This window comes from Euleptes europaea, chromosome 9, assembly GCF_029931775.1.
Source record: "Euleptes europaea isolate rEulEur1 chromosome 9, rEulEur1.hap1, whole genome shotgun sequence".
Taxonomy (NCBI): Eukaryota; Metazoa; Chordata; class Lepidosauria; order Squamata; family Sphaerodactylidae; genus Euleptes; species Euleptes europaea.
Genome location: NC_079320.1, coordinates 12,193,978 through 12,208,230, shown reverse-complemented (window position 1 = coordinate 12,208,230; position 14,253 = coordinate 12,193,978). Strand labels below are relative to the sequence as shown.

The window sequence follows — 14,253 nt, the reverse complement described above, 5'->3', positions numbered from 1 at the left end:
TAATCTAAAACTCTGGGGTTAAACACACACACCCATTTTTCTCTTGCCAGCCTTTAAGGACCTGGTGGGAAGAGGGAGGAATCCTCTTGTGAATAGCAAGTAGAGCTGGTTCTCTGGCCCACCTGCCCTAGCGACTGCTTGGGGTGGCACTGGCAGATGCCAATGCACCATGGGAGCTCAGTATGATCCCAGTCATCAGTATCATGGGAAGGGACTGGAATCCCCTCCTGGTTGTGTGCTGCCACCTGGCCAGCAGCATCTTGGTCCCAGCAGGCGATGGATATACCTTATTGGTACTTTTAAAAACTTTTATTATTGACCAGTAAATACCTTATTGGTATTTTTTTATATATCTTCTGGTCTCTCAAATATATTTGAGATTTTTCAGTATACCAAAAAATGGGTCCCAGAAAAATTCCAGAAATATTCTGAATTCACTGGGAATATCAGGAGCTGGCATTTGCAGGCTCCCAGAACTGTTGTTTTTCTCTCCCTCCCCATGTTTCTGTGTTTCCTGGGGCTTGGTATCTGATTACCAGGCTGCTTTAGGTAAGATTCCTTGTCGGGTTCATGATTTTTGTAGATTCTCACATTTTACATATGTTTAGACTCTTAGATTTTACATTGGTCAATTATTCACTCAAAAAATTGCTGCTCTCTTGAGGCGGAGCAAAAAAAAAACCGGACTTAAAAGGTTATTCATGGAATCGAATCTAATTCATAAAGCCCGATGTAGCTTGGATTACTCATGAGAAAAAGGCCACAACATTTGACAGCGGTTTTTTCTACCCCGACCTTTCAGCCCTCCTCCTGCCGACAAGCTCACTGTTGAGGCCCGCCCCCACCTCTGTCACAACTCCGCCCATCACAGCTCCGTAGAGGGGAGGCATTCGAAAGAGAGGGGGAAGGAGGTCCTATCTGACCCCAAACCGCTCGGCTCCACTTTCATGCAACCGAATGAATGGGGAGTTCTGCCTTGGATTTGCCGCTCTCTGGATGCACATTTTCCCCATCCAAATTCTCAAAACTCAACAATAAGCCCCCAATGCAGAGTTCTGAGAATTTGGATGGGGAAAATGTGCATCTAGAGAGAGCGGCAAATCCAAGGCAAAACCTCCCCTGCGTAAACGGCCCTTGTCTCCCTTTCTGCTTTGACTCGGCACGGTCCCCCCCCCCTTCCCTTTCAGCTTTGGATTTGTTTTCCCATTGACTTCTGTTTTCTGCTTCTGTCCGCTTTCCTTGTTTCTCTTTTAGTCCCCCCCCCCTTTTTGATGGTGTGTCCTGACTTGTTGCTTCGTCCCCCTTTGGAATAGTTCTTTTCACTTCTCCCCTTGTGATTTACGCTCGCGCACCTTTTTTTTTTCTTCACCTCCACCTCTTTGTTTTTTCTTTCTTCATTAGTGCAGCAGCCAAAGCGCCCAGGGCCATTTATGCATGGGAGGCCACACATTTCTTGTAATCTTGCCATAGAGATTTGGATTTGGTACGGCACTCAAGCGCGGATCTAGTGGCCGTGCAAAGCGCACGAAAAGGGGCGGGCTTCTGGTTGGAACAAAAAAAGAACCCTTGGCCAATAGCCGCCCCTGTGGGTGGGGAGATGTAGGAGAGGGAGGAGACATTTGCCAGGATGGGCGGGGAGAAGAAATCCGACTCCAGGAGTTTTTCATGGGACCCTCCGGCAGAAAGGGCGAGGCAAAGGGAAAGATCGTAGCAACACAGGTTTGAGTTGCTGCTGTGATGCTGCAAATTTTATGGGCTGCCTCGTGGCAGCTGTGAAAAATCGAAAATAAGGTCCGGAGCAACAAAGCATCGAAACCGCAGCAAACAGCCATGAATAAATGACCGTAGTTTCAGATTGTGAGGTTTATATAGGTTCAGATTCTTCGGTTTTACATTGGTTGGCCTTAGATATAGCTTGCAATAACATTCCTATGAGGGAAATTCTTGGGTTTTACATTTCTCACATTTTTTTCCTCCATAAGAAACAATGGAGGACTGCTGGGGCACTTTGTTCAGGGGACCATAGAACCTCTTGGTACAACTGACAAAATTAGGAAATTATCTAAAGGACAGGCACTAGCAGCTCCCTTGAAATTTTGGTGGCAGTATAATTAAAACACACACCCCCAAGCCGTGTGGGGGTATATTTAAAACACCCCCCCCAAGCCGTGTGGAAAGATTCCCCATAGGGAATAATGGAGCCAAAAATATAGAAAACCTGAGGGTGGGTATTTGGAATTCAGGAAATCAGGAATACTGATTTTTTTCTCTGATTTATCCAGATCCAAATAATACCAAAAAATTTTTTGCTGCAAACCCCAATCCAGGGAAACTTTCCTTTTGCATCTCTACTTGGATTACTGTTCTGAACTTGCCTTCTGCCAATCAGTGAGTCATTCAGAAATACCAGGGGTGGTCTTCTCCAAGAATTGGTGATTCTCACACTTGCTCATTCTAAAACCAACTTTGGTGCAAGACTGAATTGCACTCCCAATTATAATTCAGAAAAATGTGCAGCACAACTATCAGAAGTGTGGGTAGTATTTGGCATAAAAGGATTTTATCCTCAGTTCAGTAGGGATTAAGAGAATGTTCAGTGAGTTCATCCCTAAGCCTCTGGAGACACTTGTGGGTTTGCTTGTTTGTTTGTATTTAGCAGCTTACTTCAATTGGTTATCATCTACCATCTATCTACTCTGCCTTTCTGCTAAAAATAAATAAATACCCTACACGGTTTACTAATCTAAAATCAGGAAAACAAGTTATCTGACTGAAAACAAAAATCCAGCATTAAAAAGACAAAGCAAAACTTTAAAAAAAAAACAACGCTGTCACAAATTAGCTGCTAAACTGGAGGCTCACAGGAAGAGAAACAATCTGGAACACACATATACCCCACACACAAACACACAAAACACACAAGCCAGAACTCCCTCTTTAGGATTCTAGATATGCTTTCTGAGATAGGTCTGAAATATGCCTCACTTTTTTCATAAAGTGAGCATACTCAGATCTTCAGATCTGATGAAGAGAGCTTTGACTCTTGAAAGCTCGTCACCTGAAAATCATGTTGGTGTCTAAGGTGCTACTGGACTGATATTATTACCAGTGTCAGTTAATTGTCATGTAAACTTCAGACTGCTATTACTGAGTAGACTTCAGTTGTTTATGCATGGCTACTTTCACTCACGTTTGCCCCCAGTCTGTCTCACTTGTTCCTTAGAGTTATGCATGAGTTTTCCCTCCATTAGAGATGACCTTGCTGCCAGCTCTCACAAATCCCAGAACTTCCCGTCCCTCTGTTAACCCGATTCTTCTTTCTTCCCTGAATTCAGCCCAGGTGAAATTCCCATGCATAAGGCAAAGTGCGGGACACCCAAGCTTGGTTTCTGTCACAGAAAGCATGCAGCCTAGGAGTTGAGTCAGTTTTGTAAAAAAAAAAAAAAAAAAATTGGGTCGGGCTCGGGTGGCTTTGATTTGCCATTCACGGCTTCGCGCAGCTCTGGGGGGGACATTTCTGGGGGTAGAGGTCCCAAACTTTCAGGGTAGCTTGAGGAGATCGTCCTTTCAAGAACCACCAAGTTTGGTGAGGATTGGGTCAGGGGGTCCGGAGTTATGAGGTCTGGAAGGGGTCGCCCCCATCCCCCATAGGAATGAATAGGTAATTAGCAGCGTGTTCCAGGCTTAATTGCCCCGCAGATTTTTAAAAATTTTGCACGCTGAACCGTCATTCCGGAAGTGACTGCGAAGCTGGTGCAGAGCTGCTTTGCATTACCAAAGAGCCCATTTAACGCAACCTTTGGAGTTTGCAAACCATGCAAAGCAAAACGCGACCTTTGGAGTTTGCAAACCATGCAAAGCAACAGAGGCGCGTTAGCTATGCATATGCTAATAACTATGCAAACAGGAACAAAGGAGCAGGCGAGTGGGGGGAGTGGAATTTCTCCTTTTGAGTCGGGACCGTGAATATGCATTTTTAAAGTCACGTTTTTAAAAAGAGCTTTGAGTGAGCATCAAAATAGACAGTGCAAAAATGGCCATAGTGACTATTTTCTGCCCTGCTCCTTTTTCTCATGGTATCACTCCTGCCTGCACTGGTGAAGTAGTTCAGGAGAACGTGGAGCATACCTGTATTCACAAATATTTATTGTAATAAGCAATGAGGTGTCTTCCGAAAATGTTTGCAAAAGTAAGGCTGACTTTTAATTTTATTGTACGAATGAATAGGAGCCGGACGGTTTTTGGGAGAAAGGGGGAGAGAGAAGCACCAGGTCAGCGTGATTGAAGCCTCCCATAAAAACAAACAAACAAACCCCAAAGCACAACACATTACTGAGAATGACCAGTAAAAGTATTGCAGACACAGGTCAAGGTGGTTTTCCAAATCGAGAAGAAGAAGCTGGAGGGACGCCCCCTCCCTCTTATGCAATGAAAACTGACTCAACTCCTCACCCACAGAGGCGAGGCGAGGCCACCCTGTCAGAATAGGTTCCCCCCTCTCCGGGAACCAGAGCGGGAGAACCACCCCCGGAAAAAAGTTAAAAAGAAAAGCCCCAAATAGGGTCAAACTGTGTGTATGTCTTCTCTTCCAGCAGGAGCAGGGCAGTCGGGGTCCAATCCAAAGTAGAACAAGAGGCTCGAGTCGTGGTAGGGATTATTTATTCTTCTTCTGGCTGATTCAGAGAAGTTCAAAGGGAGAATCCCTTCTCTGATTGGCTAGAAGACTCAGTTCTGGCCTTCTATTGGCCACTGCTGGTTGGCTGTCTCTCCTCGAAGGCAAGTTTGCTTGCCTTGCACTCGAGGAGAGCAGCTTTTTTTTTCCTTGCAGGAAGGCGGCGTGGGAAAACGCCGATTCGGCCAAATCAAGCCGATTCGGCCAAATCAGCGAAGTTCAGATTTGGCGTTTTCCTGCCGTTTTTTGCTTCGGCTGTTCCCGAACTACAAACAGCCGAATCAGGGGAAATTCGGCTGTTTTTTGGTTTGGGAACAGCCGAATCAACAGCCCTAATGCAGCCAATTACAAAGCAGTCTGTAAAGAGGTGGGGATTCAAATCTTGCCTGCTTCCTGGGAGCTCTTTCTGAGCCAAAGAAAGGCTTTTTAAAACTGAGGCTTGGATTTCTCCTCCCCTTCCTTTCAGACTACTCTGTTTTTTTTTTAATCTTAAAATGCTTTTTAATGCAGCAATTGGGTCTTGAGGGGGGGAATTTTCTCTCACAGTAAGCTCTACAAAGTAATCCAATTACAAAGCAACATTTAAAGGGGCAGGGACTTGATTCAAGCTTGGTGACTGCTGGTGCAGACTACCAACAGTAAAGTGTGGGTCCAGCGAGCAACGAACTTCAGGTAAAACTCCCATGAATAAACGACCTTCATCAGCTTGCTTGCCTGTTTGTAACCGTTAATCCTGTTCTCGCCCTGAAATCCGACTTGGAGCAACTGCTAGAATTCATTGTCAACAGATTGACTAGGTCAACAGTCTTGTGATTGGGACCCCCGCTAAGATAACCCGGCTCTCTTAGCCATTGACACAAAAAAGCAGCTTTCTGCCATGGCCTGATGGATACCAAATACATTTGCAAACGGGGGAAAAAATCCTGTAACATCTGGGAGATACACAAAGCCTGAATTCGAAGTCAGCAAATCTCTCCAAAGTTGCTCCTCCCCCCTTAAGCCATTTCTTCTTTTCTGTTTGTTGAATTTCAAATGTTTTGTGCCTTGCAGAATTAGGGCTGGAGTTCCGGTGTCGGCACAAAGCAGAGTTGAAGAAGCTGATGGTCTGCTGCCAACCCCCCCAAAATGCTCCCTCAAACTGCTACGCTGGCTTGTTCATTCTGTTGTTAGCGTCCCTCCCTTCTGCAAGCAGCAAGACGCTCCAGAGGCAACACCACTGCATGTGCTTAGTTTGAGAAACAGGCCCCTAAAAACAGCCCCCATATCCCCAGGGGACCACTCAAGGAACCCCTCTCTCAAGGTCGCCACCACCTCATGTGGTGTAGTGTTGGTGTAGTGGTTAAGAGTGATGGTTTGGAGCAGTGGACACTGATTTGGAGAACCAGGCATGATTCCCCACTCCTCCACATGAGCGGCGGAGGCTAATCTGGTGAACCGGGTTGGTTTCCCCACTCCTCCACATGAAGCCAGCTGGGTGACCTTGGGCTAGTCACAGCCCTCTCAGCCCCAAGGCGATTATAAGCTGGTTTGAGTCTTCCTTAAGTGATAAAGTCTGCATATAAAAACCAACTCTTCTTCTTCTTTCAACTCATTCCATCTAAAATTTTACAGCCCTCCCTTTCCTTCTGTCTGTTAAAGCTGCATACTGCTGTCTCTCGGCCCCACCTTCCTCTCTCTCCTCTGCAGGGGTGCCACCTTCACCAAACTCTAACCAAACTTGCCGGCGCTGCAGCAGGACCCTGGCATTTGGGCAAAAACCTTGGTAGAAATGGCTTCTTCCATAGAGTTTCTGCCCAAATCCCAGAGCATCGCCGCGACACCAGCCAAGGCCTGCCGCCCCTGCCGGCAAGTCTCCCTACTGGCTGGCTGATCAGTGGTGGGGATGGGGCCTGGGGATCCCCTGCCCCTGCTGGGGTGCTGGGGTACCTGGCAACCCTACCCCTGCCAGCATTCTCACTGGCAGCAGGGGCTGGCAGTGGCCATCCTGTGACATCGCTATCCCCCCCCCCCCCGGCTGTGCCACCTAGCAAGCCTCGGAAAACCTAGGAAAACCCTTTTTTCATTTCAGAAGGTTTTGGTGACTATGATGTTACTGCTTTAATCTGCTCTGTTTTGTGGTTTTATGCAAATAATCTTGTTTTTAGATTGTAAGCTGCCCTTGGAGGCCTTACGCGAGATCAAATGGTAGGATAAAAATAAGTATATAGATATTTTTAAAAGCTTAAAAAGCTCTTTGCTGCCAGAAGGCCACAAGGCACCAAATCTACATAAAAGAAATAGTTTAGTTTCTTTCTTTCACGTTACCCGGAATGTAGCTCATCGTAAATAATTAGCATTGTTGTATTGTTTTTACTGTGTTGCTTGTCTATCTTTAATAGCAGCACATAGAAAATTAGCAGGCAAAGCTTTTCCTGGCATGGTAGCAAAAGCTTCATTTGCCTATATTTCTGTGTAGCAGGAGAAAAACACTGGAAATGACAGGAGGTGCCAGCCTCCAGACGGGGCCTGGAGTTCCCTCGCTTTAACAACTGATCTCCAGGCGACAGAGATCTGTTCCCCTGGAGAAAATGGCTGCTTTGGAGGGTGAACGCTATGGCATTATACCCTGCTGAGGCCCCTCCCCTTCCCAAATCCCATCGTTTCCTGGCTCCACCCCCAAATCTCCAGGAATGTCCCAACCTGGAGTTGGCAACATTAGAAAGGACGTATGTAGGCTATATTGTAAAACCTCAGGAGCAATTTTTTGTGCATTCCTGTGCATCTAGAAAGCAAACTTTCTAGTCTGGGGAGGGGCCATGGCTCAGTGGTAGAGCATCTGCTTGGCGTGCAGAAGGTCTCGGGTTCAATCCCCGGCATCTCCAGTTAAAGGGACTAGGCAAGTAAGTGATGTGAAAGACCTCTGCCTGAGACCCTGGAGAGCCTCTGCCAGTCTGAGTAGACAATACTGACTTTGACAGACCTAGGGTCTGACTCAGTATAAGGCAGCTTCATGTGTTCATATAGTCAAACAGATGAATTTGTTTTAAAATATCATATGTTATATATAACCAATGTGAACGTACATGCACAGTCATATATTATTGTTCCTTGGCTGTGCTGAACCTCCTGGGGATACTTCCTAAATCAAATTTCAAATCCTTATAAATCCATGAAGTGGAAATTTGGAAGTGCTGACACAGCCTTAACCCAGAATGGTGCTTGTCGTGCGTATAATGTTAAATCCTTGGCGTTACGATGCAGAAAGGGAAGGTAAAATGGCTATTAATATAAATAAATAAATTAATATAATATAAATAAAACAAGCTTATTTGTTGAGGTCCTGATGTGTTGGGGTAGAGATGAGGATCCATCAAGACATTACAAAGTCCTCATGTTTGTTGGGGAGCAACTCAAGGGCTTTGCATCGCACACGGGATGGGAGTTTGGTGCTTCTCAGATGCACGCTGGCTCTTTGCTGTTTGCGACGAAAGCCGGCATAGAGAAGCCGCTTCAGCGTCTTCCTGATGTCTTCATGCCTGCCGACTGCAGACTATTACCTCCGCCGTAAAAATCAAATGACTTATGTGGCTACACATAAGTCTCACCGCAGAGGCAATAGCAGCTCCGTGGCTTCAGACGCAAAAATAATAAAAATGGAAGGGAAGGGAAGAACAAAGCCGCTTCTCCCTGCCTGCTTTAGTCACATACAGAAAAAATCTGAAGTGTGTCTGGGAGGCCCAAAACTCCTGTCTCATGCACGATGCAAAGTCCTCATATTGTTCGAGAGCCAGCGTGGAATGAGTGGAATGAGCCTGGGAGGTTCTGGCTCTTCTGTGCTTCAACCTCTGCCCATGTGCAACTCCAAAATGGAAAAGAAAATCCTGATTTGCAATAAACCATAATTTGATATTGGGTCTTGCACATGAGCCATAGGGCTTCCAAGGCTTGTTCCCATAATTACAAAATGTAGGTTGTCATACTGTCTGAGTGTAGGTGTTGCCGTTTCATATGAACATATATGAACACATGAAGCTGCCTTCTACTGAATCAGACCCTTGGTCCATCAAAATCAGTATTGTCTACTCAGACTGGCAGCGGTTCTCCAGGGTCTCAGGCAGAGGCCTTTCACATCACTATTTTGGAGGGTTGCCAGGTCCCTCTTTGCCACCGGTGGAAGGTTTTTGGGGTGGAGCCTGAGGAGGGCGGGGTTTGGGGAGGGGAGGGACTTCAATGCCATAGAGCCCAATTGCCAAAGTGGCCATTTTCTCCAGGGGAACTGGTCTCTATCTGCTGGAGATCAGTTGTAATAGCAGGAGATCTCCTGCTACTACCTGGTGGTCGGCAATCCTACCTACTTGCCTAGTCCCTTTAACTGGAGATGCCAGGGATTGAACCTGGGGCCTTCTGCATGCCAAGCAGATGCTCTACCACTGAGCCACGGCCCCTCCCCAGTGCCTACTCTGACTGCAGCTATCCCTTTTTCTGATCTGGCCCTTATCTGAGTAGTTTTGGAAACTTGCACTTTGCCCTGGTGTTTGCTTATTTTAAAAGTGTGGCTTCCAATGTGATAAGAGCAAGACTGTCTACAGTTTTGATTCCTGAAAGTTAATTCATGTAAAATATGCTTCAGAAATGCTACCCCAGCTTGACTCTAGCCCTTTAGGTGCTTGTGAATGACGGTTAACAGAATTAAGAACTCAATAGCCACGCAGGCGCCAAGACCTCTCACTTCTAACGAGGGTGGCTCGTTTGCAGACAAGCTCACGGAGTGAGTCATGCTTTGTGTTACAGGCGAAGATGATGCCGGCGACTATTAATTTTAGGATTAGCTGGACTTTTTAATGTCAAGATGTAATGACAGTTTTAATAACTTAACTGAACACAAACAAATTGGCTTCCTTTTGGGTCTTGCAAACTCTCAATCTCCATGGGATGAATTATTCGTGGAATCCAAGAAGCATCGGTAGGGTTCTTGGATTCCACGGTAGGAGATTTGGGGGTGGAGCCTAGGGAGAGCAGGGTTTGGGGAGGGAGGGGACCTCAGCATGGTATAATTCCAGAGGGTCCACCCGCCAAAGAAGCCGTTGTCTCCAAGGGAACTGACCTCTGTCATCTGGAGATGAGTTGTAATAGTAGGAAATCTCCTGGCCCCATCTGGAGGTTGCCACGGAGGTAGTTATGCCAATACTTGCATTTCTCAGGCCTGATACAAATAATACTGCTTACCAGAGGGAAATTCTATGTTTTCATGTTACATTTGGGGAGGGGCCATGGCTCAGTGGTAGAGCATCTACTTGGCATGGAGAAGGTCCCAGGTTCAGTCCCCAGCATCTCCAGTTTAAGGGATGAGGAAAGTAGGTGATGTGGAAAACCTCTACCTGAGACCCTGGAGAGCCGCCACCTGTCTGAGTAGACAACTCTGACTTTGAGGGACCCAAGGGTCTGCTTAAGTATGAGGCAGCTTCATGTGTTCATATTTGTTCATTTGTAAAGGCTGCCAAGTGCCTTTGAGTAGTTAGCTTGCCACTTCAAGAATTCCCTGACAATTTCACGTCATCTTTAGCCTGTGACATTCTGAATCTTTAGATTATGCTCAAGGCGTTTAGCATTCGCTGGTCACTGGATTGTGATTCTAAATTGTCTACAGGAATGGAGTCTATCTAGCCATCTATGTGTCTATGGTTCTTCTTGAAAGTACTGTTTTGATGTAGCTTCTACAATTTCCTTTAGAAAGGCAGCAGTGAATCCCAGGATCTGAAGCCTCTGGAACTTGGGCTGGGGCGAACACAGCACACAAAACTCTCCGACAGAAAGATCACATCTAATGTTTTCTTTTTAATTCCTTATGACAATGGGTTAGATCCAGTCAGCTTTTTCACTCAATCTTGTCCAATTTCCCTTTTAACTACAACTCCCATCCCTAGGGTTGCCAGGTCCCTCTTTGCCACCGGTTGGAGGTTTTTGGGGTGGAGCCTGAGGAGGGCAGGGTTTGGGGAGGGACTTCAATGCCATAGAGTCCAATTGCCAAAGCGGCCATTTTCTCCAGGTGAACCGATCTCTATCGGCTGGATATAAGCTACTACCTAGAGGTTGGCAACCCTACCCATCCCACATGCCTTGTGACTTCCTGTATGTCATCCATAGCACTTATTGCCAGTACGGCAAGATTTAGGTACGGGCTGCAGGTTTTATAAAGCATTAGACACTGCTGTATTTTTTGGAAATGGCCATGCAGGGGATATTAGGGATGATTAATGGGGCATCTATGGGTTCGCACATTATTATTACCCAATAAGCAATTTATAGCATATGTGGATTCTATACAAAAAGCCTCCTGTAATTCTCCCTCTAATGTTATTTTTATATCTTTGAGCAAACCACTTCTAACTTCATACTTCATTTTGCAAAAGCCCTCAAAGAACAGCCATTAAACAAATTACCTATTTATGGCATACTACAGTTTTAATAACAATCCAGCTGGATTTTATTGGGGCTTGTAAAAAAACCACATGCAGTTTCTTAAAAGGTGGTGAAAAAGTGTTCCCCTGCATGGCAGAGACAGGGTAAGATTAATAGGTAACGGTAGTCCCCTGTGCAAGCACCGGGTCATTACTGACCCATGGGGTGATGTCACATCCTGACTGTTTACTAGGCGGACTATGTTTACGAGGTGGTTTGCCATTGCCTTCTCCAGTAGTCTACATTTTACCCCCAGCAAGCTGGGTACTCATTTTACCAATCTCAGAAGGATGGAAGGCTGAGTCAACCTTAAGCCGTTTACCTGAAGCCGACTTTCGTCAGGATCGAACTCAGGTCACGAGCAGAGCTTTTGACTGCAGTACTGCAGCTTACTGCTCTGCGCCATGGAGGTCCTCTGTAGGTAATAGATAATAGATACTTTAAAACAAAGAAATACTGTACCTTTGGAATAGGGAACTGGCAGTCACCTGAGCAATAATATGCATCAAAAGATTTAGGAGAAATAATCCATTCGCTCCAGCCGATATCGGCAAAATCCACTTTGAGGTAGCGGCGCGCGCAATATCGGGGCTCGTTCCACTGCTTCCTCCTCGCCTTTTTAAGGGTCTGCTCATCAAACTGGAGCGTCTGGCTCTTTTGGTGATTGTTTTTCCTCTGCTTTTTCTTGTTCTTGGCCCTCTCGGCCAGCCGCGGCTGGAGCGTCTTGTAATGCTTCCGTTCTTCCCATCCTTCGTCCTCGCTGTATTGATACTCGGCCCCCGGAAGCTCGTTGTTCTGCAACGGCAGGAGGATGCTGGTGGAGCGCTTTTCTCGCCGTTCGGCTGGGCCAGCTTTGGAGCGGGCGTCGAATTTAGGGACTCCGGCGGGCAGAGGAGTCCAGTGCCCCTGCAAGCTAGAAACGACACTCTCTGGTTCCGAAATGGCGGAGTCGTTGGCATAGACGAGGATGTAGGGTTCGTAAGCGGGGTGCATTCTCTTCCAAGAGTGACGGCCGATGGAGGCCATTTTGACTCCAATGAGCAGTTCTTTGTTCTGTTTGGCCTTGCTCAAGACGTGGGTGATGTTCTTCCACTGCCAAGAAAGGACGTTCCGATAAGCGGTGGAGATGTTGATTAAATAGTGTCCCAAGGTCCGAGTCTGGTTTCCCGACAGAGGAAAACTCAGCAGCGAGAGGTCGATCTGCAGATCAGGTTTCCTGGGCCCGTGACGAGAGCAGCCCTTGAGGCGAGGACAATCGGCGCTACCGTTTTGGAGATCCCCGACGTAATAATGCAACAGAGCCGACAAGATGTTCTCAGACTTTGTGAGGGAGGTCAGGTTGAAAACGTGCACTTCTTTGCTGCCAGGAAAACCTGGGAGGAAAAAAAAAATTCACATGAGGACAGGGAAGGTCAGGTTTGCCGGCTGCATGTTTATAACTGAAAACCAATGCAAAATTCCACTTAATGTTTAAAGTAGACCACCTGTTCCATTTAACAGATTAAATCGATCAATAAAATAAAATTTTAGTTGACCAACTGACAAGGACAAATCTTAATCCATGGGTCTGAGACTGAAAGATGCTCTTTTTTGGTGGGCGTTAATTAGTTTTGGTGGGGGGTAATGGCTATTTTAGGGGTGTGGAATGGAATACTATAGCCCGATCTTGTCATATCGCAGAAGCTAAGCTGGTGGCTGGCAACCCAAGAGATATAAGAGTAAGAAAAACTTGTGTTTGGAAAGACGCATCATATAGGTACACTCCTTAAGAATTTGGGGTTGGCTGCAGCTCCTGATGAGGGTACACTTGATGACAAACCCAAGTTTGCTGCTGCATCATGTCTACCGGACAGGTTCCTACTGTGTTTTAAAATAGGATTTTCTACACACACCCCTTCTTTGGACAGGCATGAATGCTGCTGACTGTATGTAACAGGAAGGTGGTGACACCTACAGGAAGAAAAAGGAAATGTACAAGGAGTCACATATATCATGCCCAACTATAGTTCATCTAGTTCAGACTTTACCAGATGTGCAAAGATATCCAGGCAGTCAGACCCCAAATAGAACGGACTAGCTCCTTGACAGCTCTCATGAGACTTTTTCAGGATAGTCCAGCAAATCTGCACATGAAAAAAATACTTGTCCAGCACATACATTAGGGTTGCCAATCTCCAGGTACTACCTGGAGATCTCCTACTATTACAACTGATCTCCAGCCAATAGTGATCAGTTCCCCTGGAGAAAAATGGCTGTTTTGGCAGTTGGACTCTATGGAATTGAAGTCCCTCTCCTTCCCAAACCCTGCCTTCCTCAAAAACCTCCCGCTGGTGGTGAAGAGGGACCTGGCAACCCTAACGTACATACATAAATGCTCTGCACAAGCCCAAAATGCTTGGATTTCATTGATGGATCTGTTTTGTCATTCACAGGGGTTAACAAAATGGCTAAGGTTCTTCTAGAATCATAGTATCATAGGATCAAAGAGTTGTAAGGGACCACCAGGGTCATCTAGTCCAACCCCCTGCACAATGCAGGAAATTCACAACTACCTCCCCCCATACCCCTAGTGACCCCCTACTCCATGCCCAGAAGATGGCCAAGATGCCCTCCCTCTCATCATCTGCTTAAGGTCATAGAATCAGCATTGCTGACAGATGGCCATCTGGCCTCTGCTTAAAAACCTCCAGGGAAGGAGAGCTCACCACCTCCCGAGGAAGCCTGTTCCACTGAGGAACCGCTCTGTTAGAAAATTCTTCCTAATGTCTAGATGGAAACTCTCTTGATTTCTACGACAGGATAAGGATGTCTCGGATGACTAGTAAACTCTGAAAATGGGACTCCCCCCCCCCCGACACCTTACTTAAAACTTGCAAAGCAATCTCATAATCATAGCCAGCAAGTCAAGGCACACCTCTGACAGAAGGCAGGAATGTGGGACTTCCCCCTTCATGTACACAAATAATCCGTGGGTTGTAAGAAGGGGGAGTTCCAGCAGCAGCCCGGGAAGTATCGATGTTTGCAAATCGCAAACTGTGTTGAATGCGATCCCCCTTCTGCAACTGATGCAATTCCAGTCGCATGTGACAATGTCCGGCGAGGCAGTTAGCACCCTTGATAGGACTGCCAGCTCTGGGTTGGGA

General features: G+C 46.3%; 1 protein-coding gene across 1 annotated transcript in view; it reads right to left on the bottom strand.

Moving 5' to 3' along the window:
* Positions 1-14,253, bottom strand: part of BMP3 (bone morphogenetic protein 3) — a 41,720-nt gene that overhangs the window by 6,371 nt on the left and 21,096 nt on the right. Inside the window, exon 3 of the mRNA XM_056855793.1 lies at positions 11,573-12,483. Coding sequence (XP_056711771.1) covers positions 11,573-12,483 — 911 coding nt within the window. The remainder of the gene's footprint in view (positions 1-11,572; positions 12,484-14,253) is intronic.